General features: G+C 38.1%; 2 protein-coding genes across 3 annotated transcripts; both read right to left on the reverse strand.

Moving 5' to 3' along the window:
* Positions 1-1,693: 1,693 nt before the first annotated feature.
* Positions 1,694-5,548, reverse strand: LOC116260852 (protein RER1A-like). Of its 2 annotated transcripts, none has more exons than XM_031639373.2 (3): positions 5,107-5,548; positions 2,245-2,425; positions 1,694-2,092 (listed from the first exon to the last, which is right to left on the reverse strand). In XM_031639373.2, exons 1-3 carry the CDS (start codon positions 5,490-5,492, stop codon positions 2,075-2,077), a joined length of 585 nt encoding a protein of 194 aa, XP_031495233.1. In that variant the 5' UTR covers positions 5,493-5,548; the 3' UTR covers positions 1,694-2,074. The 2 variants fall into 2 exon arrangements, with proteins under 2 accessions (XP_031495233.1, XP_031495232.1); XM_031639372.2 differs by having other exon boundaries at positions 1,694-2,168.
* Positions 5,549-6,741: 1,193 nt separating this feature from the next.
* On the reverse strand, positions 6,742-21,237 carry LOC116260975 (phosphatidylinositol 3,4,5-trisphosphate 3-phosphatase and protein-tyrosine-phosphatase PTEN2A-like). The gene is made up of 13 exons (XM_031639529.2): positions 20,945-21,237; positions 17,479-17,966; positions 14,667-14,768; positions 14,533-14,589; positions 12,411-12,476; positions 11,603-11,779; positions 11,326-11,412; positions 11,169-11,233; positions 10,982-11,058; positions 9,671-9,717; positions 8,359-8,489; positions 8,101-8,170; positions 6,742-7,360 (listed from the first exon to the last, which is right to left on the reverse strand). Exons 2-13 carry the CDS (start codon positions 17,893-17,895, stop codon positions 6,857-6,859), a joined length of 1,800 nt encoding a protein of 599 aa, XP_031495389.1. The 5' UTR covers positions 17,896-17,966; positions 20,945-21,237; the 3' UTR covers positions 6,742-6,856.
* Positions 21,238-22,725: the final 1,488 nt, after the last annotated feature.

A 22,725-nucleotide genomic window follows, 5' to 3' on the forward strand; every position in this document is an offset into this window, starting at 1 on the left:
ATACAGAGTTTAGAAGATAATCAAATATGTTCGACCCTTTTGATATACATACTGTGACCAAGAACCATCAAATCTCATGGGTTTATCACGCCATCTTCACAGTTTGAAAAAGGAAACTTGCTTCTTGTCATTAGTCCTGACTTTTCCATAACCTTTCCATAAGCTTTTTGGTATGGTCTCTCCATATTCCATCACCTCCTTATTAGAGTAGAGACCGACCTATCGGCCTTAGTAGTTTCTGTCAAATTTCGGAGCTTAATCTAGTTAATCTAGTGAAGGCTTGGAAGGCTAGTCCGACTACAGCTGCTAATGGAAACTAGAGCCGTTCCACTCGTGCTTCTCTTGGGATCCTTCCAGTCACCTGACAGATCATTCAAAGGATGACTCCGTACTAATCATTGTAGTACTATCAGACTAAGAACAGCTATTAAAGTCGCTACTCACAACAGGGACTTCCTTCTTCGTTCTTTGACTGCCTTACCGGAGATCCCCATCTGACAAAGAAAAAAGGCTTTAACAGATAAAGAAACAATGATAGCTTGACCTTTATCTAGGGATGGACATTATGCTCAGCCAGCCAGCTCGACCAATGACTGATAATGGACCGATATGGCTCGACCACCTACAACTATCATGGCTCCTCTTTTTGGAGTAAAGGAGGTAAATCCAAAGGGTCTTGCACTGGTACAAGGGGGATACACCTTCCCTGTTTCCTCTGTGCATTTATCCTGAGGCTATGTACTAAGTGCTTTCTAGGTTCAAGTGCTCAAAACCTCTTGTGAAAAATTGACTCTACATACTATTCACTGATTTACACGGTTCAGTTGACAAAATTGAAACTTTTGACTGCACCTTTTGATATAAATGTATTTCTAGGTCGCCAAATTCTGATGATTAACAGATTGTGTAGTGCTAGACCCAAAATAGTTGCGTGAAATATGGCTACCAAATGAGCAATCATCTCCCTGATATTGCTATCGGCGCGTAATGAAGCTCCGTATACCTCTAGGGTGACAGCATGTACACGTAGAATTTACCACTACTTACAAGAAGATTCAAGGATTGCCCCTTCGTAATACGCAGATTGTGATTCGTATCGACTGGGCTGTACACTTGTATTCGAGGTTTTAGGCCGCGAGCTCACGAGGCAGCAGACCCAGTATCAAAAGGTTAGTAAACAGAAGCACATCCACGCACGTTCAACGCGCAAGAAAAATTTTACATGCCTCCTCGAAGACGTGCCCTATAGAACAGGTAGCTTGCCACAATAAATATGGATCCACATAAAGACATGGAAGCAGCAGAAACAGCAAGAAACATCTGCAACACTGAATTCTTGAAAGGGTTAAGAAAAGTTCAGGTGGGCACGTTCGTTTTGCCCGGTGACTTCTCAACTTTCACAGTTTCTCCTAGTTCCTGATGACCAAAGCACCTGTGTCAGGTACCACCAAAAACAGAAATCGTTACAGGATTGATTCTTCACCTTCTTCTCAGAAAACACCCCTATTATACCTGTGATTTTCAATTATAGGCGTGACCTCAAGGTCCAAAATCATATATAAACGGATAAATCACACGTCATTCTTCAGCTAGTGGCTGGCTTCTAAATACGTGGATAAAACAGAACATTCTTTCACCACCATTGCAAAATCCAACATTGTGAACAAATTGAGTGGGGATGCAACACAATGCATAGGAGGAAATCTTTTTCAATTCAAGCAGGAGTCCAGGTTTCAAGGTAAGTTCTTCAAGTAAATTGCAGAAGAACTACACATTTACTACGAAGCAAGGGATGCAAGAGGTTGGCGTCCGCTAGGATGACTACAACATTACCTCTGCAATAACTTTTCTCCAATTTCATGTAAATCTTAAACTATGAAAAGGCGACCACTTTAGCCAAAACAAACCACCTTTCTATATCATTTTCTCCAAAGGTACTGGACTTTCACCCCACCATGAATAATCATATTTCATGAAAAATGTGTCAACTTCCTGAATTTCTTCTACCGCCTGCCCAACAGAAGAATGTGGCCTCCGGTAATGCATCATGCACACAAGGATGTGTCCTTAGCATCTACAAGACAAATTTGGTCTATGTCCAGGAGAAGAGGTTAGTTCTTCAGAAGACTCGCATCTTCATCAGGTACAGGTTTCTTTCCAGTGTAACGCTGAAATTGGGAATTTTAGAAACTTAAAGAGGAAAGGATGATTGATTGAAAAATGGAAAAGAAAATATCTAAGTACCTGCTTCCCGATGGAGAAAGGAACATATTTGTACTTGATCATGTGGTTTATCTGCCTTTTCATAGTAACCACAAAGAGCACCAGCCAGTACATGAGTAGTATAGGCCAAAAGACAGGAACGTCAAACATTGGAAAAAATGTCATCACAAAAGCAATACAGAATGCTCTTGCAAGAGAATACCTGCAAAATTATGACAAAATTATGATTCGTTGAGACTTCCAAGTTTAAATATGTACCTTAAAGCAAAAGTCACTTTGACAAATAGTACACTACACACAACGGTTTATGATCCTGGTTACCAAACAATCTCACTTTCAAGGAAATTTTTGTGGTTGACAAACAAAGGTGTATTTCCAACACCAACTGCTCTCACGTATGAAGCCATAAAGCCTGCAAACTACTGCTAACATTTGATAAAATAAACAACGGTTGCCATGTCTGGACAAAAGCTGAAGCACCAGATTACAACCTGGCATGGTCCAGGGCAAAAAAGAAATGTTGCTAAAAGCACTTGCAATAGATACTGGTTCTTGCTCCATTAAAGCAAAAGATCGAGAACTATATTTTTCCCAGTTCCCAGAACCAGTAGCCATGATATATTCATATAGGAGAATTCTAACTACCACTAAAATCAATAGTTGAGTTCTCACAGGTGCTAGTTTCAAATCTTATTTCAAAACATAGAAAAATTCAGGATTAATTCAGGAATGCATTTGTACTGTCATCAGATGGATGAGGACAACCATATGCAGCAAGCCAGTTTCCTAGTGCCTAACAGGGTTTGTTATCAAATAACTAGGCTACTATTATAATATTATTAGAATCTACATTATGTGCTCATAGCAATTGATACCAAGAAGCCAAATATCAAAGAGTAACTAAAACATGAAACATGATAATCATCTTAAATGTGAACATATGAATGCCAAGCAACCAAAATCCGCAATAACCATGTAGGGACCAAACTGCCAGACATGCAGTCAAGACTCCAACATGTTCAAAAAGCAAATCAACTAGTGCAAGAATAACCAAAATAATGAATACCAATGGGGAAAAAATCATGATAAAACATTGAAAAAAAACTCATATTTCCTAATGTTTTAAGCAATGTTGTGAGAAAAATGTATCCCATTGTGAGGCACCATATGAAATATTACCCTACCAGGTCACAAGATAGAGCCATAATATTGAAGCTATACCATTGACGAGTCTGTATCATGCTGCACAATAATTTGTGTCACACTGTACTGCATGATACAGTAGATGAGTAGAAATCTTGCACCTTCTGTATGCTTGCTTTGATTGACAAAGAGATAAATATGCAGAAGGAGAAGGAGAAAGAGAAGAAAGAATAAATTTGTAGAAGCATAGAAATTTGTTTTTTTTCCTCTACATCTTTCTCACATTTTGGTTTTGTCTACTCATCCCTTTTTTGTTGTCCTTCCTTTTTGACCGTTGGACTACTAAGCTATGAAAAAACAAGCATGATAAGAAAAACCAGCCCCAAAATATATCAAAAAAGGAAAAATAACTGGCGCACAAACAACATGATCATGTAAGTGACAACTCTGATGCGAGGAGATGCATCTTGATGATTGATGCATTCGACCATTAACTTCAGTATTTTTTAGTCCAATTACACATCATGTTAACTAAACTAATTTGTAAGTCTTTAGGTAAACAAAAGGATACTGGAGCTTAATCATGAGCTGCCAATGAGCAACCAACCAAAGTAACACGAATTGGACTTGCTCCACTCTCCAGCGCCTATCCACAAGGACCTTTTCCCCATTATCATTTTAGGTCATTTTTCATATGATTTTTATAAAATTTTCAAGCAAAAAAAAGTTCTGTCAAATTATTATGTCAAGCATAGCTTTTCTGCAATATGGCCTACCAAACAGATTTCAGAAGGAAACATTCCTAATGAGTATGTGCATGTCTTAAAGCCCTTGGCCAGACATTATCAACCTTGATAATCCAACTTAACGTAAGGACTTCAAATTGTCTCTGTATAACAAAGGCATCAAGGATTATGTTTTTAGAATTAATATCCCCTTTAGTTGGAAATTTTCAGCTTAACTTAATTATGTCCAAGAAATCAGTCATTGGTTGTACATGGAACAGGAATAATCAATAATTTTTTAAACTAAAAAACAGTTGTCGGACTACAGATGTTCTCCACAAAAACTTTTACAGATAACAACTGTAGGCGTTCATCTACAAATTATTGACTGGATTATCCAAAAACTGCTCCAACTTCCCTAATCAGGTTTTTTCCCCTCTATCAGCCCAGCACGCTACAACGGTCGTGCAACAAGTGCTTCTGAAATATTGATGTCCAATATCAGATCAAGGAGAGGATGCCCTCCTCATCTACGCCTCAAGCCACACATACCTACGAACAAAGTACCATCTATAATAACATTACAGACAGTAACAAAAGCGATATGCACGGACCCAATTTTATAGCATAATCGATAAAATCCGAATAAATGAATCAATTTTTCCACCAAAGTAGCAAAAACTAAGCAAAATTGCACCTAAGCATCACGTAAGCCTGTCAGAATTTCCAGCTAACAGCGTCTTTGTTGTTGTTTTCGTCGTGAAATCAAATACTTAGAAACCCTAACCCCCTTAAAAGTTAAGAAACAAAAGTAACACGGCCCTATAAAGGCGCCAACATTTTCATCAGAGCCAGACGTTAACAACTCCCGACTACAATGTGGAACCGAGAAAGGGAAGAGACTACAGAATCACTTATCAAGAATTGAAACAAGTGCCAAAACAACAAAGCCGAAAGGGAAAATCATCAGTCCTTCAAAAGCCCAAAAAAGCAGGAGAAAAATAGACACCATCACCAGAATTTGAACTCAGGAAGCCGGCGAACGAAGGGCCGGAACTCATCAGACCCTTTGGTGGGCAGCGTCGGCCCGTCATCGGCATCCTGAAGCTCGGGATCGACCTGTGGAGAGAGGAACCCGATCAGGAGATTCAGGATGTAAATCCCCAATCCATATGAAACGACGTAGAACCCTTCGATCACGTAAACTCTAACGATGTACGCGAGAGCAACGAGCGAGAAGCAGATCCATCGTGCAAACGCATGAGGGGTCGACCGGTCGAGGAGGTGCTGGTACCGCCTGGAGGCAGCATTCAACCATCGAGACACGCCGGAGGCGACAGAGAGCCCTCCACTGACGTCGTCACCGGCGGCCGGGAGGGGGTCTATCGCCGGAGACGACATCTCTCACCCGTCGGCCGTTCACAGAATGGGGGGAAGGTGGAGGGACAGGTGAGAATGGGGCTGTCCGGTTTTAGGATATCCGAGTGACACTATTACCCTTGGACTCAATCTTACATAACAGTTTCACCATTTGCCGGTTAGGCTTGGCTTTGTTTTCGAGTCCGACCCGGACAGAATCTGCCTGTGAACGGGTCCGGGTTATGGATCCGGTTAAAGAATTCATAGAAGAGTTCGACTTCTAAGACAGGTTCTGTTGACATTGATGACTGAGCTTTTCTCTAGACAGAAAATCTAAATGAGCCATCCCCGGGTCGGGTACTGTCCTATTTAGATCTGACCTGATTGGAGCAGGAAATTAACTATATCAGAACTAAAGGTTGACCTGCCAATTTAAAATCGAGTCTTTTTAGACTCAAATTTGTTCCTTCTAGTCACAGTTGGATTGAGACTGTAAACTATTAAAAACCAGCTTCTTTTTCAAGATTCTGTCTCCTCGCTTTTATTTTATTTCCTGCTTCATGTTGCTTTCTCGAATATCTGTGCCGGACGTAATGTTTTATAAGAATGTCAGCATCTCTTGGCTTTCGCTTCACGCATCGCTTCCAACATTCCGGTAACTGTTGGCTTAGTCTCTTACTTGAACATAAAATTTGGATTCTGGCCTGAAAGTTGAAATGGAACTCAAGGAATATCTTGTGAGCAAGGAATTGAGAATTCACAAGCAGAGCATTGACGTATAAGAATCGCAGATACAGTTTGCACTTTGTGATTGTAATTGGCAATTGGGGGAGCTTAAGAACAGTCCAGCAGTATGCAGGTTCAGCCACAAACAGATTGGCTTGGCCCCTAGCCTGGTGAAACATTCTTGAATTTTTTGATGTGAATCTCGTATCTAAACAAGCAATTGACTGTTAATCTTTGACACATTTTTTGAATGAAAGCACATTCCAAACGACTTAAAAAAGTAGTATACTCTCGAGTTCATGAGAAGGTTTGCTCTTATCAGACTCTCTTCCTAACTATCCCATATTTTGAAATTTGTCGAGTGCATGAGAGAGCTCTGCTCTGTTCAGTGTTTCTCTTCCAAACTATCTCAGATTCTGAAAATTTATAAGCTAAGATTGCTTCAGGCACGGTTACATGATTAATGCTCATAAAGAAACTAAGGGGCTGATGCATCAAGGAAACTGGCCTTGCTGCCGCAACGGATGTGGCACAAGGCCATTTGCACCAAGAAACTTCCAAGGCATTTAAAAAAGAAGCCAGTTCTTTCAATGCATGACATTATCTGAATTCAAAATTAATGAGAACAAATCTCTATGAACACAACCCAAATAAGAAACACTGGGTCCAATGACATGCAACTACTCGCTTTCATAGTCTTCATCATCACCAAAAGTGAACACAGAAGCATCAGCAGCCATAGCCTTAAAATCACTTATGCCTGCAGGCTCTGTTTTTGAGGCCTGAAGCTCCGAGGTATCCCTAGACTTGTTCCCTGCAGAGGCACTAATTTTGCCATCATTGTTAAGAGAAACATTCCCTATTTCATGAGTTACAGACTCCATCTCTCTTGGGGTTACTCCAGTTGCCCCAGTAGCAGCAGAGCCTACACCATCTGTAGTGGCTTGAGCACGTTTTCCCTTCACATGTCCACCGTCTTCAGACTCGCTGTCTGAGAACACATCATCCCTCTCCTGGTCATCCGCACTTTGATTTGGAACCAGAGGCGAGCTGCCTGGAGCTTTTGTGGAGCTTTCAGACTTCCCATCCTGCATGCGCATGGCTTTTTCGTTGTGCAATGTAATGGCAGCATCATAGTCCATCAGTACAACTTCCACCAGGAACCCTGGAGAAGGCAGTTTCCTCTGCAAAACAACACTAAATTATTTAAAGGATGAATGGGCAGGCTCCACATGGAAACTTGCATTTGTACATGAGACAGATAAAGCTGCGAAAACAACTGGTGAAGGGTCATGTTTGGTAAATATTCATTGCTTGACCAGGTCAATGGTAGAGTCAAAGAGCCGGTATTCCCTCTTTACTAAGGGGTGTTTAATGACCTGAACCAATCTGAGATGCCTCAAACTTGAGACCAGACCACATCAAAAAGAGTGGATCTTAAATTTGAAAAAGGCGAGATAGATGCCTCCAACTGCACTGTGCTTATCCTCATCTTGCCTTGTTTTTTGCTAGGCGGAGCACACCTGCAGACATGAAGCACTTTCATTTGTGAACCTTTCACTCTTTGGTGCTTGCTGATAAGATCTCAGAACCTCTGTTTGATAAAACTTGCATTTTGGTGGAGATCTGACAACATCAAATCCTCAGTTTAAGAGGCTCAAAAATGCATCCAGATGGTTGCCCTTGATTTGTGATGGTCATTGTAATTTTGTGATCTTTTATCTCATGGCCACCAAGAGATAAAAAAAACAAATACCACTAATCAAAGCAGCAGAAACATAAAGATGAGTTCTACCAAAATTAATGGCAACATTCTGGAAAGTTTCTCAGAGAAAAGGAAATTTTACTTTAGGATAAGAGTTTAATTTGACAACCTCACTAGCAGAAGATACACCCTAGGATACAGTACTGCTACAGTATTTACCTTGTCAAAGCCATCAAGTTCAGAAGTGTTCAAGGTTTTCCTATTCTCCATCATTGTTGTGTTCAACCAGCTGGAGAAGACAAGCACAATTAGTCATTCATTAATAACAGAAATAGACGACACAATTTGCTGATGTATATAGTGCATGATAGTAAAGGAACATGCCATGAAACCCAGCAAGATGTCATGGACTAAAGTAAGTTGCATAATAAGTTGACAAACTTTTACAAGAATTATACAATGGAAAAAGTATCGAACCAGTAAAAATCTCCTTGGCCATCATGAAAATGGATCTTAAAATCACCAGCCAACTCTGTTAATCCTCTTTCCCCAGGTAAAGCGAAAACCACAATGCCTTTCTTGGGAGCAGTAATCCAGAAATCTTCAGGCTGCATATCACATAGACGTGCAGCAATAAGATGCCCATGCTCTAGATCCATCAGTGTTAGCATGCAAATGGACATAGAACAAATGAAAATAACACAGCCTAATTGAGAAAGGTCTTGAGAATGGTTCCAAAGCAAGCAGATAAAATCATAGATATTGATTCCTGAATTAGCCCGCTTAAGTAGGCCCGTGCACTCGTTAAAAGTCTCACCAATGACATGTTGGACTGGAAAAAGTAGCCCACTCGTTTCTTTTTCACCATATGTATGCATGGAGGATAAAAACTATAATAGCTATTTTCTGTTCAAATGCCCATTGCAACATTTTCTTTTTCCATTATTCTCACAAGGTCAACCAACAAATCAGCACCGTCAATAATGATGGACGATGACATACTGGGTCAGTCAGCCCAGGCCTACAAGTTTTGTGCTATTCAAGCAAAAATCAGTTTCAGGCTAGTGGTGGGAATCCCCGGATCAGGTTATATTACCAAAAATATTGTCTCCATTTATGTTCTGATTCACTTATAGAGCAACATCCAATACAAACACAGAGAGAAAAGGACAAAAAAAAAGATGAACAAAAATAGCCAAAGTGAAAAACAGAAAAAAACTAGAACGAGGCTTGGCCAATGGGGACTATTATTGCAAATTATTGAAACCGAGCAACTAAATATGATCCTATGCTCCCAACAACAATCCAACTTTTATGCATTAGTCCCTGTCCACACATTCTCATTATAGGAAAAGAACCAACATAGATTTGAACCTTCTTAGACATTCTTTGTGAATTTTTTTTTTTAAAAAAAAAAAGAGGAAAGAATTTAATAAAGAAAAGGTAAACTAGAGTCTCCATCAAATCATATCCTAGCTCAGATTATGAATGTGTTAATGAAGATAACCCAAATTTTGACATCATAGTGAATTGTGATCCAGCAGACTCCTCAAAAGAGTTCCAAAAGCAAACCGTCCTCAAACTCATTAAGCATACCAACTGCTGTGACAGGATCTTCAAAAGCTGGTCGGATACAGTTTAACTAATCTGTGTACAGATTCTCACTCCCCTAATGCTACAAGTAAATAGCCTTCCTACTTTAGAACATTTAATATGACAAAATCCCATCGCTTAATATACCATTTTTTAAGAAAAGTAAATCTAGAAATTTTCATGTCAAAATCTTTACCGCCATATCCTTGGTCCTCGGATGCTTTTTGGTTGAAAAAAGAATGCCTGCATTAAAAAGTTAAAGAGATTTATGCACCACTAGAAAAGAAAAAAACTGCAGATGAAAGCGTTTGTGTAATAATTGTATATGCAGAAAAATAAAGCAAAATCAGCAGGAGTAAATTTAAAAACTGTCAAAAGCTGTTAAAGATACATTTTCTCATTTTCTGATCCACACTATCAAAGCTAGAAAAACCCATGGAGGTAACATCAAACTATTCAGTTGTACAAAAGCAAGGAATAGGAAACCATTCTAGACTAGGAAAATAAAGCCAAGTTTTCTTTCCTATCAGTTTGACCACAGTAGTTTTATTAGAAAATAAAAGTGATAGAAACTGTTGCCATGTAGAAATATGTTGATACAATTTTTTGTGAGAAAATAGGAAGTGAAGATAATCTTCATCACTAGAAAAAGGAAAAGAACTGTTGGACCAACATTTAACAAACAAGAGCCCTTGTTGCTTGGTTAAGCAATATCAAACTTGGACAAACAAAACTTATAAAACACATTATCACAAGGAACATGAACTAAAATGGACAAAAAGCTGGGCTAGAAAGTGTGTGTTCTTCAATTTAAGGATGTAACTATATTGGATTCTCTCTGGACATAGGTGCTAACTTATCCAACTAAATTGTATTTTATACTAATTGAATTCCCGGTGTAAAAGCTAAAATGGACAAGAAAGCAGTGCTCAAAATGGTTTGCTATTCAATTTAGGATGTGAAAAGATTGAACTCTGCCTGGGCATATCCAACTAGTAGTACTTATGCTGATCAAATTCCAACTGGAGTCAAATTTAGATGTATAAACCTGAAACAAAGTCCAACCTCAAATGTTTAATAAGTAACTAATATTTAACCAAGATCCACTCAAGAGGGAGGTCAGACATGCCCATCGTAGTTAGTTTATAAAGTTTACCAACCAACAGGGTGTGCTGGTGGCTAGTGTCTTATGTTTAAGAAATGGTACTTTCTTGTTTCAAATCTCCCCATATACTTTTGAAGGATTGGAATGGGCATCCATTCAGATATCTCCTGAAACTAGACCTACTCCACTTCAGGTTGGATATTTGCATGTGTAACCAATATGAAATCAGGGTATTAAAAGGTTTTTGACTTTTTCCATCCAATCCAAATGCATGGATTCAGACCTGTCAAATATTTAACCGACATCTTAATTCAATTAGAAAGTATTCATTCCAGCAAATATGTTAACAAAGAAGAGAATAAGACAGATATCTTACAATTAAATGAAAATAATGGAGCATACCATTATGATCAGATATTGTAATAGAGGGCCTAATCCAATAGGGGCACCTATGAAGACGAAATCCTCTTAGGATGCACCTATTCACAGCAGAAAGTCCATTAGGAAAAGTAATTAATGGGATGGATATCACGCCTTATACACGATCCTGATTCTGCTTCTAGAAAGAAAAAAGATAATAACAGATTACCTCCTCCCTGGCTGATTTTCTCCATTAAAATATGTCAGAATGCGCTCAAAGTACTTCACATATCTCTGCAATCAGCAGAAAACAAGAAAACTTTATCCATTTTTTAAGTTTGTGAAATAAAAAAATAAAAATTATTTAAATGGTGGGACAAACTCACTATCTGACTAGGCAGAACAAGTCCTTTCCCATCTACACATCGTTTCTGGTTATAGTAGGAAATTGACTCCTCAGCAGTTGGAAAGAACTGCAGGCATTTTATGATGCCAGCAAACCAAAAAAAGCAACCATAAGAATGTCATGCTATCTACGGATGCACCTTGGGCTTGGACAACACCACCATTTAATTTTTAGATACGAGCACATTAAAACAAGAAAAAAGAAATATCAAATTGTAGGGGCCAAACTTCCTCCTCTATTAAGTCATAGGATCTAACCTTGAGGTATAGAAGAAAACTTGATATCATTAACCCAGTCCTTGCCATGCCAGCTTTACAATGGACGACGACTACATTTTCAATATCTTGCTTCAACCATGCATAAGCACTTTGGCAAAATGAGATAATAAGTTGAATTGGTGGACAGTTGTGATCATCAAAGGGAAAAGAAGCAACCTGGCCATCAAGAAAGCAAGCATACCAATTGGAGAAGCATAAAACATAATTTGAAAGATATGCAGGTTAAGTAATGAAAAGCAGCTCAGAAAGAGCATTCAATCAGTTCAACTTCTTGAACATGAATTTGTTTGTTCACACCTGACAAGTCTGAAGGAACAAAACTGTTTAGGTGATCTAGCTAAACCAGATGTTACAATAACAGTGTGTTTAGATTCTGGTCCCAATGCCTTCTAGTAAAGGTTCTATACATGCACCTCGCAGACACTGTTCCATTTAAAAGAAGAAAAGTGAACCCTGTCCATCATGCATTCTAAGTCAAGATGGAGGATTGGAACACAGAAAGATCAACATTATTGCACTTTTTTAAGGCTTTAACCACGTCACATTTCTTCTGCATGTACATATAATTTTGGCTGGTTGTAGAATGTAGGTCATGATACACAATGTACAAAACCAGCTGACTCCAAACTTGGGATCTGCAATGATCATACCCTGAAGTTCACTAGTTTTAACACTAATTGCATGCAACGAATTAAGTAGAGTTAAAATAAGGAATTGCATAAAACTTTAGTTACATGCACAGTAGATGATAATCTGCATGAAGATCTTTGAGCTGACAATAGCATACCTTTCCTTCAAAGAGTGATGCATCATACAATCTTTCTGAGCAGAGGTTATACACTTTGTATTTCCCCTGCCAATTAAACATGACTGAATACTCAATGCACAATATAGAATGCCAGAAAAATGTTAGTTTTTTACATGAAACAATCATCATTAATAAGAATTAGAACCATCCTTTCAATGTTTTGCCAACTTGATCAACTTAAAATTGATTGAGAATGCATCCATAACCAACTTGAACATATCTGATTCTGATGACTCTAAAAACTTAATGAATAAAAAATCTACAAATTTGCCTTCATTTAACAGCATTGTGGTGTATTTTAATTTTTTAAAACCAAAAGCTGTAACATTTTTGGTTTCTCATAAGCTTTTTTTGGAGTTCAACATTTTTCAGAACATGAAAACAAGATTGTCCTCGCAAGAGCTTCATGAGAATTAGACATACATGACAATAGGAAAACTTCTCTACTCCCTAATGAACAGAAAGAAATGTCCAAAAGTTACATCATCAAATGACCAAAGTTGAACAAAGAAGAATAGTACACAAACTATTTGCAGTTCCCAACACCATATTACTTTACATATATTAACAGGACAAGCACATTACAGCTATCACACTCATCTGATGAGTAAAGCTAGGCGGTTTTCGTACTTTACAAATTAATGTGAACAGTTGCAGTAGTCATCCAGTGAATTCTTTGTGCAAAAAGATCCTGCAATGAGCATGAGGATTCCTAATATTGACAAGGGTCAAAGACCCATACTTTTTAAACTTTTCATCCTATAACTGGAGATTGAAAGTTCAAGGCTTAGAATTTCCTGTAACCCAACTATGTGAATGGAAAGAGCTAGAACGCGTGCAAATTCCACACCAACAACAGCAATGAACAGGCATGAGTCAGGCAGCATGCCAGACCAAACTAACCCATCAAGGTGTTGGATCAATTCAAGATTCTAGGCATTACTCCATCAGAACAAATGTCGTCATGATCAAGTCCTGACTATAGAAAATGTTTTAGAAGTGCCTTGCATGACCACTAAATTACATACATTGAGGTTCAGTGTTAATAAATCATCCAGATCCTTTGCCAGTTCACTATATGAACTAATGCTAAATAGGCATTCCTTCTGCTTGGGTCAGCAACTAGGACAATTCTTGAGTTTACACTTTGTAGAAGTACTCTTACGAAATTTAGAAGCTAATTTGTTAACAATGTGATATGAACAAGAGAAAACCCATACATTGCCAAAGTAGTAATATGGCATCACCTAAGCTAAAGCGGGTCACTTTCACTTGCCTATAGTGATCTTGCTTGAACCAAAAATTGGTTTTAAGCATAGTTACAAATAACATTTCGGAGTTTTAAATAGAGAGGTTTTTCTCGGGTATAATACGGTGAGCTTGAAAAAAAGAGGAAAAATACGGGAAATTTTTTAAAAATTTTAAAAAACTAAAAATGGGGGGAAAATAAAATAAGTGAGAAACTAGTAGCACAAACATCATAAGATTAGTAGATTTGCAACAAATAAAAAATGAAAAAAGGAAAAAAAAGACTATTTGGCATTAAAAAATGAAAAAAATGAAAAAAATGAAAAAAAAGTAAAAAAAAAAAGCGTAAAAAACGTGTTTTCTTCATTTTTAACATTTTTTTCAAAAAAACGTGTTTTTTTAAGTTTTAAACAGCCATTTAATTTATCGCGTTCTTTTCATATTTTTTTTTTAAAAAAATGTGTTTTATGTTTAAGTACCAGTCAGATACATTAGGGAACCAAAATTTTCCTCCAAATTCCAATTTCCAATCAAACAACTCAGAATCAGGTCACCTCTGCACTTGATTAAAGCATAAAGTGACCAGTGCACTTGTCAGTGCATAAATAGCACCAACATAGCTTATTGATGCCTTAACAAGTTAGGATGCATCAATGTATTTTGTCAAATAATGTCAGGACATAATTCAACTTCACCCAGTATATCACAGACCTCATTCATTTTTCAATCTTTCTGTGTGTAAAAGCAAAATATCAGCAGACTAATGCTTCAGCACCACAAATAGGCATTCCTCATGTAATTACTAACGAGTTCTGAGTGATGATGGATGCCCAAATAATAGCAAATTTCTTACCTTGTGATGAGTCTCAAAGAAATTGATTACCTCCTCCATATGGTTCCGGTAGAAACCCTGCAGCATGTGCCAAATTAGTCTCTTCAGAAGTTTGGTAATAGAAATTGAACCATCTCCTTCACAAAATAACCCACCTCAACATATCCAAAAATACCGGAGCTTATATCACCAGCAGGAAACCCCATTGCAATGATGTTCTCAGTAATATATGTCATATCCAAATCAAATCCACCTTCCTGGAGAATTACATCATAAACCAATTACAAATATTAATTAAAGAAAAAAACCCTTGTCGAATGAAGAAAAAAAGCTGCTGCTATTAAATGATGATTAAGTAGCTGCCTTCTTAAGAGGAAGAGCATATGCAGAAGAAAGAAAAAAGGATGAAGATCACATGGAAAGGAGAAATAGTAGCTGGTCAAATACATCAATGCAGTGTATAACTTCAACAAACTGAAAGCTTTGGGAAAATAAATTTGCACATCATCTACAGAAAAAGTTAAGCAAGATATATTATACATAGCTACAAATCTCTTAACACGTCAAATACATACATGCATGTGTGTATGTATATAGGGAGCCTGGATCCCCACATACAGTGGAGATCCCTGCTGTTAAAGCTGCATTGGTAGCCTGGATCCCCACATACCGATACAGTGGAGATCCCAGCTGTTAACAGCTGCATCAGGCTGTTCTCTCTCTCTCTCTCTCAGGCTGCATGTGGCCAATCCAGATTGCCGCCAGCCAAAACCTAGCCATGGCAATCCATGATTTTTACATATGTATACGGGTGCATGTGTATGTGTGTATATATATATATATATAGAGAGAGAGAGAGAGATTGATTGATTTGTGCCCCCATGCTCCATGTCCTAAACCATTTGATAAAGTAGTCAAATGGCCAACATAATATGTCGAGTCCAATGATCTATGCAGGTAATGAAGGAAGAGATAGATGAGTTGGTGTAATGAGGGACTTGGATGTTAGTTTCTCCTCCTCCGGATGCAGATATTGTTGGTTGTAAGTGGATGTTTACTATCAAGTATAATGTAGATAGGTCCATTGAGCAATACAAGGCAAGGATGGTAGCCAAATGATACACACACAAATACAGAGTTGTCTTCTTTGATACCTTTTCTCCAATAGCCAGACTAGCCACTACACAATTAGTTATTTTTATTCCTATGCATATGGATGGTCATTATGACAGTTGGATGTGAAAAATATTTTTTTATATGGATATTTAGCAGAAACTGTATATATACAGCAACCTTCGAGGTTTGAGATTCAATGGAAGAGTGACAAAGTGTGCAAGTTGAAGAAGGCTTTGTACGGTTTAAAACAAAGTCCTTGTGCTTGGTTTCAGAAGTTGTTTGAGCCTTGAGGTAATATCTTCTTTTGGCTATCATAGGTTAGCATTTGATCATTCACTTTTTATTAAAAAGACAAATTCTAGAGTGGTTGTCATGGTAGTATATGTAGATGACATAATACTTACAAGGAGTAGTATGCAAGATTTTTCAGATACAAAGGCACACCTTCAAAAATGTTTTGTTACCAAAGGCTTTGGACCACTCAGATATTTTTTGGGTATTGAGGTGGCAGGAAGTAAAGATGGCATTATTTATCCCAACCCAAGTATGTGCCTGTTGAAGGGGACATGCATGTTGAGCACTAAACCTGCAAATATCCCGATGCATCCTAAGGCACACTTGTTTGGTGGGCAGTGTAACTCAGTTGATAGCAAAAGTTTTGGATCCACTGTTGGCAAGTTGCTATATGTGACAGTTACCAGGCCGCACATATCGCTAGCAGTAAGCAAAATCAATCAATGTATGAAAAAACCTACCAAAACGCATTGAGATGCAACGATGATGATTTTGAGACATTTGAAGTCCTCTCCAGGAAAGGGACTATTATTCAAGTAGGAGTCCTCTTTGATGTGATAGGATATTCCAATGCAGACTATGATGGACCAGTTGAAGACAAAAAATCCACCACTAAGTTTTGTGTGTTTGTAGGAGGAGATCTTGTTACATGGAGAAGTAAGAAGCAAGTTATTGTTGCCAGATCGAATGCAGAGTCAGCATATAGGGCTATGGCTCAAACTGCTGTAGAAATAGTGTGGGTGAAATCTATATTGACTAACTTGAATGTTAATATTTCCATGGTGATGAAGTGTGACAATAAAGCTACCATACATATTGCTAACAACCCAGGTTTCCATGAAAGGACTACATTTAGGACATGGTGTAATCAGGACATGTGTCTACTGTTCATGTTTCTTCAAATTCCAATTGGTAGATATTTTCACCAAACTTGTTCCTAGTTCTATATTCTTGAAGTATTGTGACAAGCTGAGCATGATAGATACCTATGCTCCAAATTGAGGGGGAGTGTTAAGAGGAATTTTCATTATGTTTAGGTAGTTAGTCAATTTATCGTAGTTTTTAATATTTCTTGAATATGTTGTAATAAGGTGGACCGTTCTGTAATCTCCTACTAATCTCTATTTAATATTTATGGAATTGAATTTTTCAGGTTCTCTCACACATGTTCCAACAGTTTATTTGACAAATAATATCCTTTTAAGCAACATTGTTTGAAAGTGTAAAAGGGAAGATCAAAAACACAAAAAATCAACTGGTCATAATGCATCAAATTTTGATGAACGTTATTTCTTTTCCAAAAGACATTACCTAAAAGGCTAAAACATGATTTCATAAAAAAAAAAGGATGAAAAAACCATTATGTTATTAAATCAAGTGAAACCATTGTCATTCAGCCTGCCGAACACAACAGAACACCAAAACTAGGGGAACACCTCTCTCTCTCTCTCTCTCTCTCTCTCTCCCTCCCTCTCTCTCTCTCTCACACACACACACACATACACGCACACACACACACACACACACACAAAAAAAAAGTTCTTAGATCAAACACACCTGGTATCTTCTTTTATTCTGAGAAACCATATGTCGCGCCTTGGTCTGGACAGCTCTTACGGCACTTTTAGAGGAATCAACCAAACCTTTTGTTAATGAACCTAGAACACCAGATTCTGCAGCTGCAGAGTTGCCTTCATCAGTCTCAGCAGCTGTAGGAGTTCTTGTTGGTGTTCGCAGCCCAAACCCAGATGCAAACCGAGAGAAAGCTGATTTTCCAGCATTGCCGGTCTCGGAATCGTCTTGAACTGAGAACTGTGGAATCTTGAGGTTTTTGGCCCATGAAGTTATACCAGATGCAGACAGCATTGGAGAGCCTTCTTGAGCAGGTGCATATTGGCTAGGTACAATGGTGCTCTGATCAACTTGGCCTGCAACTGAAGGAGAAGATGCCGTGCTAGGTACTTCTGCATCCATTAGCCTATGCAGCACAATTTCTCATACACTATATATGCATCTAATACAAATCCACGTGCTAACGGTGACACCTGGAAATCAGAAAAAATAGAAAGGTTGCCCAATAAAGGTTGCCCAATACAACATTAAGCAAAGAACAAACATTTATGACAACATAAATAGATACATAAATTTTTCATAATACAGATGTACGTATAGAAGATGTACTTGAGCAGCCTCTTATATCATATATGCCATCTGGCTAGTTTCTGGTCAAGTGGATAATCATAATACTTCAAAATATTACACACTTAGAACAAATATTCAGATCTCAAATAAGACATTCGGGCATTAGCATTCAAAGGTATATTCAACCAACACAACATGTCAACATTGCCATGCATAAACATCGTAAATTACAAATTCAGTTAGACAAACATAATACAAATAAACTACTTATAAACATATAATCGATTTAGGTCTGAAGCCAGTTCTGTTGGCTGCATTTGGCTTCAGTATTGCCTGTGCATGATCTACCATCATGAGCAAACACCATGAAAGATCAAACTGATTGAGTCAGACAGCCAACCCCCTTCACCACCAGCTATGTTGTACCAGGGGGTCCAGACGACCAAGTGTTTCACAATGGCTGTTACCTGGATGCATCCAGCCATGATATATCTATATAATAATTTATACATATATATATAAGTATGTGTGTGTGTTTGTGGCTGTTGAATGTGTAATTGCCTATATATATAATGTTTTTTGTTATATGATTTTATGGACAGGTTCAACTCGTTCTTGTGATGGGGCTGGTCTTTCCAACCTCTTTTTTCTCCCTCCCTCTCTCACCTACTTTTTCTCTTCCTCCCTTCTTCTTCTTCTTCTTCTTTGACTTCCCTTGTGATGGTATATGTAGATATGTGTGAGTCTATGTTTCTTTTTCCTTTCATCTTCACTTTATTGTCTTCTTCTTCTACTTCCTCTTCCTACCATTTTGTAAACCTTTTATAGTGCATCTACTAATATATGGTTAGCCAGTTACACACTGATATGATTCTCATCTACTAATTTAGCTATAACATGTTGTATACTATATGCTATTTAATATGTATTGTAAATAACTAAATATTAAGTAATAAATATTAACTTACATAGAATACTTCAATTAGTATGTTTAATATATATTTGGTGTGAACTACTGCAGTGAATGTTACTTGAATATATTTTTATCCCCAACATGTATATTTTTCTTGTTTAATTATTCATATACATACATGGTACGTGTACATTGTACTTCTTAATGCACTCAGCTCTGTAGGGTTAACTAATCGTCTACGTCATGCTTAGCCCTTTCAACAATATGAACTTCATGAACCCATTATCACTCAAGTATTTCACAAACATAGATCTTCCATCCACAGCTTTGCATTCAACCATTTGAACATTCACAAACAAAGCCCTGAAGCCTGAAGGATTTGGCAGAGTTGGGTGTGCTCACAGCTGCTATGCAAGCGATTGTTGACTTGAAACCCATGGGCAGATCCCTATGTAAAAACTAAAAACCCAAAAAAAGCTCTTACCCAGGGGGCAGAGGAAGAGGCAACATTATGAACTTCATGAACCCATTATCACTCAAGTATTTCGCAAACATAGATCTTCCATCCACAGCTTTGCATTCAACCATTTGAACATTCACAAACAAAGCCCTGAAGCCTGAAGGATTTGGCAGAGTTGGGCATGCTCACAGCTGCTATGCAAGCGATTGTTGACTTGAAAGTTGAAACTCATGGGCAGATCCCTATGTAAAAACTGAAAACCCAAAAAAGCTCTTACCCAGGGGGCAGGGGAAGAGGCAACATGGTTTTGTGTACCTAGGTGAATGACAATATCTCTCAACAGTCAACCCAGGTTGTTGGTTCTGCATGTAAATCAAACATACGCATACCAAGGCGCAACTCCGGGTGTTGCTTGCATACAGAGAAAATGGACAAAAAGAACAAAATTGACAAGTGAAACCAAGAGGATACCAGAATCTAGAAGAAATAACTTGCATAGACCATAACATCTAAATTTAAGAACCTTATTTCAATGGACTGATTTTGAGTCTTTTTGAGTGTGCATCCATGGTTGTAATGCGTGTTTGCATGTCTAGTTTTAATGCTCAAATGATCGAACGAAATGCTGTGGATGGAAGATCCTCCTCTTGACTCATAAAATGTTTGAATGGTGGTCGGAAGTGGATTGGTTCAATAATTTTTGTCTTTCATGGTATTAGTTCGCGATGCTAGCCCATATATATTCGATCGCCAGAGGCCAATCCGCTACTTTCTTTGAATATAGAGTTGTACGCAAGGAGGAGTCATGTTTGCTAATTATCAATTAAACAGGAACGAACCAACTTAGAGAGATAGAAGAAGAGTATGTGTGTGCTTACACAGTAGCATAACAGGGAAATAGAAAAAAAAAAGACAAACTAGAATAGTCCTCATTAGCTTGTGAAACAACAAGAAGTGATCTGAGAAATAGCCAGCAGACGACAAAAATAGTGAAACATTATCAGAATACTGTAGCTCTCCTCGTTGTTAACATAAAAAAACTATCAGCAGTACCACAAACTTGTTAACGCATGTTTGGAGAAAAACAGACGTGCTGTGAGAATTAACAACTATCCAAATAGTTAACGAACAGACTCGCCCAACAAGTTCACGAACCCTTTAATGGATCAAATGATAGAACCGTAGGAGCCTACGGTTGAACCGAATCTGGCCACGAAATAGCAAGATAATTATATAACATAGAAATTGCTTAAACGTCAAACACCGACTTGCCATTTCTCGCCAATCGCGTTGAGAGAATGCAGGAGAGATTGGCAATCTGCCCAATAAGTAGAAACGTGGTAGGCTGATTGCAGACATGTCGATCTAGGCGACGGGGTTCTCCCATTATGAACACTCAATTGTTGAGACCACGAAGGAAGTGAGTTCACCGAATGAAACACCGCGAGGTGCAAGAGGATCTAAGATCCAATATATGTTGAAGAAGACGGAAGAGGATGAGTATGTACCTGAGATTTGCGCTGGAGCTGGGGTTGGCCTGTCAATTGTATAATTTGTTCACAGCCCGTTTATCTGTCTGATCTTCAGAAAGAAGAGGCGCGAGGATGATCAAGAATGTCGCCCTCAGACGATCTGTTTATTCATCGCCGGCTCCATTTTTAGCGTCCTGAGACTTGGAATATTGTTCCTGGCCTTGCGACAGCGCCTGGGTAGAAAAATAACGAATGCAATCTATCGTGATTAAGTTACGAGTGCGAACGTGCTCTCCCTTTATATCAGCGACAGGAAACAATTGTCTGAAATGACAAAAAGTAGAAAACTATTTATATGGAGAGGGAGACTCGATCTTGCAACGGTGGCGACTCTATCTAATAAACGTTTATTGCCGAGCATATGTTTAAAAAACATTGTATGTCCAGCATTATGTTGTCAATAAATACATAGTTATATATATATATATATATATATATAACTCAGTCTTGACATTGACAGAGGTATGTACATTTTACTGTTTACTGTGTATTCAAATCAGAAGATGATAAAATATAGTTATAATCAAGAGATGACACTAAATCGACAATTGTTGCTTGCGACCATTTGTTACACAAATACTTTCTTTTTTTAAAAAAAAAAAACTATTGCTATGGGCACGCCGGAAATAGTTGAGCACAAAAGATTGGAGCAATGTGAGAGAAATGAACATGAACTACATGTTTAAGTCAAGTTGTAGCAAAAGCTTGATTTGGGAGAACAGGAGTGGAAAATAAAATGAAATGCAAGTGTTTCTAAGGAGACAATAACACTATTAAATGCAGGCTCACCGTGCTATAGGATAAGTATGTGGTTCACGAGAAAGCTAAGATATAGGAGGAAGCCAAATTTGGGCTTTCAAATGATCTCACAAAAGCTAGCGAAGCTGATTCCAATCAGCAGCTTTAAAGTGGAAGACGCTCGAGCTTTTTTGCATTATTGTCGTTATAGAACTGGATTTGGATGGAAAAAACAATGTTTTTGACAAAATAGGTGCAGTCAAACCGGTTATATAGGAAATTAAAATATGGTAGTTGCCATGCTGTGGACCGATTATGTCCGGCCTGGCAGCAATATGGGATGTTGCTTGACCAGCTTAGGCATTATTTGGAAAACATGTGAGATCCAATCGAACCTTAGTTAAAAAGAAAGCAATGCACTTGAAATATACAACATTGTTTTGAAAGCATGTGAGATCCAATCGAATGCTTAGTTATGAAGAAAGTAATGCACTTAAAATATACAATATGGTGCAAAGACAAAATGTATAAGTGTATCATGGTCATCAGTCAATTGAAACATGCAAGAACGTTGTTGGCGAATTAGTGAGTTCCCCACGCATAGCATTTGGATGTGCATGGGGATGCGCATGGGTTATGGGCAATTCCCTCGGTAGATGCATGTGCTGCGTTCATAATTGTGTAGAGTCACGCGGGGATTAACAAGTGAAAGTTCGTCGTCGAGTAAGGCAATGGTCGGCCGCCTTGCTTAATGACATATAGTCGTCAATTGACTTTGTGTAGATATTTCATTCCAAAGTAAGTTTACCCCACCCATATTTCATATTGAGGTAGATAAAAACTTAGATGAATGACGGTGTTCTGACAGCGCTTCATGGTCACAGCTTATCGATGGTCAACTGTGGGATAATAATGAGTGATAGTGTGTCTAAGTGCTTAACACTCATCTGGTATAGTTTACGGTCGTAAAAGATTGATGAAAGCTTCCGCTACATTGAGGTTGAGTTAAGGCTAGCCGA

This window comes from Nymphaea colorata, chromosome 9 (genome assembly GCF_008831285.2).
Source record: "Nymphaea colorata isolate Beijing-Zhang1983 chromosome 9, ASM883128v2, whole genome shotgun sequence".
Taxonomy (NCBI): Eukaryota; Viridiplantae; Streptophyta; class Magnoliopsida; order Nymphaeales; family Nymphaeaceae; genus Nymphaea; species Nymphaea colorata.

What these genes read in the sequence shown, in the direction of transcription:
- LOC116260852 (XM_031639372.2), bottom strand. Translation starts at nt 5,492, where the DNA reads ATGTCGTCTCCGGCGATAGACCCCCTCCCGGCCGCCGGTGACGACGTC. An exon ending in CTTCCTGAGTTCAAATTCTG is followed by an intron (nt 2,426 to 5,106) that starts GTGATGGTGTCT and finishes ATAATTTTGCAG; the next exon opens with GTATTCTCTTGCAAGAGCAT. An exon ending in CTTTCTCCATCGGGAAGCAG is followed by an intron (nt 2,169 to 2,244) that starts GTACTTAGATAT and finishes TCCCAATTTCAG; the next exon opens with CGTTACACTGGAAAGAAACC.
- LOC116260975 (XM_031639529.2), bottom strand. Translation starts at nt 17,895, where the DNA reads ATGGATGCAGAAGTACCTAGCACGGCATCTTCTCCTTCAGTTGCAGGC. An exon ending in TCTTTGAGACTCATCACAAG is followed by an intron (nt 12,477 to 14,532) that starts GTAAGAAATTTG and finishes TTTAATTGGCAG; the next exon opens with GGGAAATACAAAGTGTATAA. An exon ending in GTTTTCTTCTATACCTCAAG is followed by an intron (nt 11,413 to 11,602) that starts GTTAGATCCTAT and finishes AAATGCCTGCAG; the next exon opens with TTCTTTCCAACTGCTGAGGA.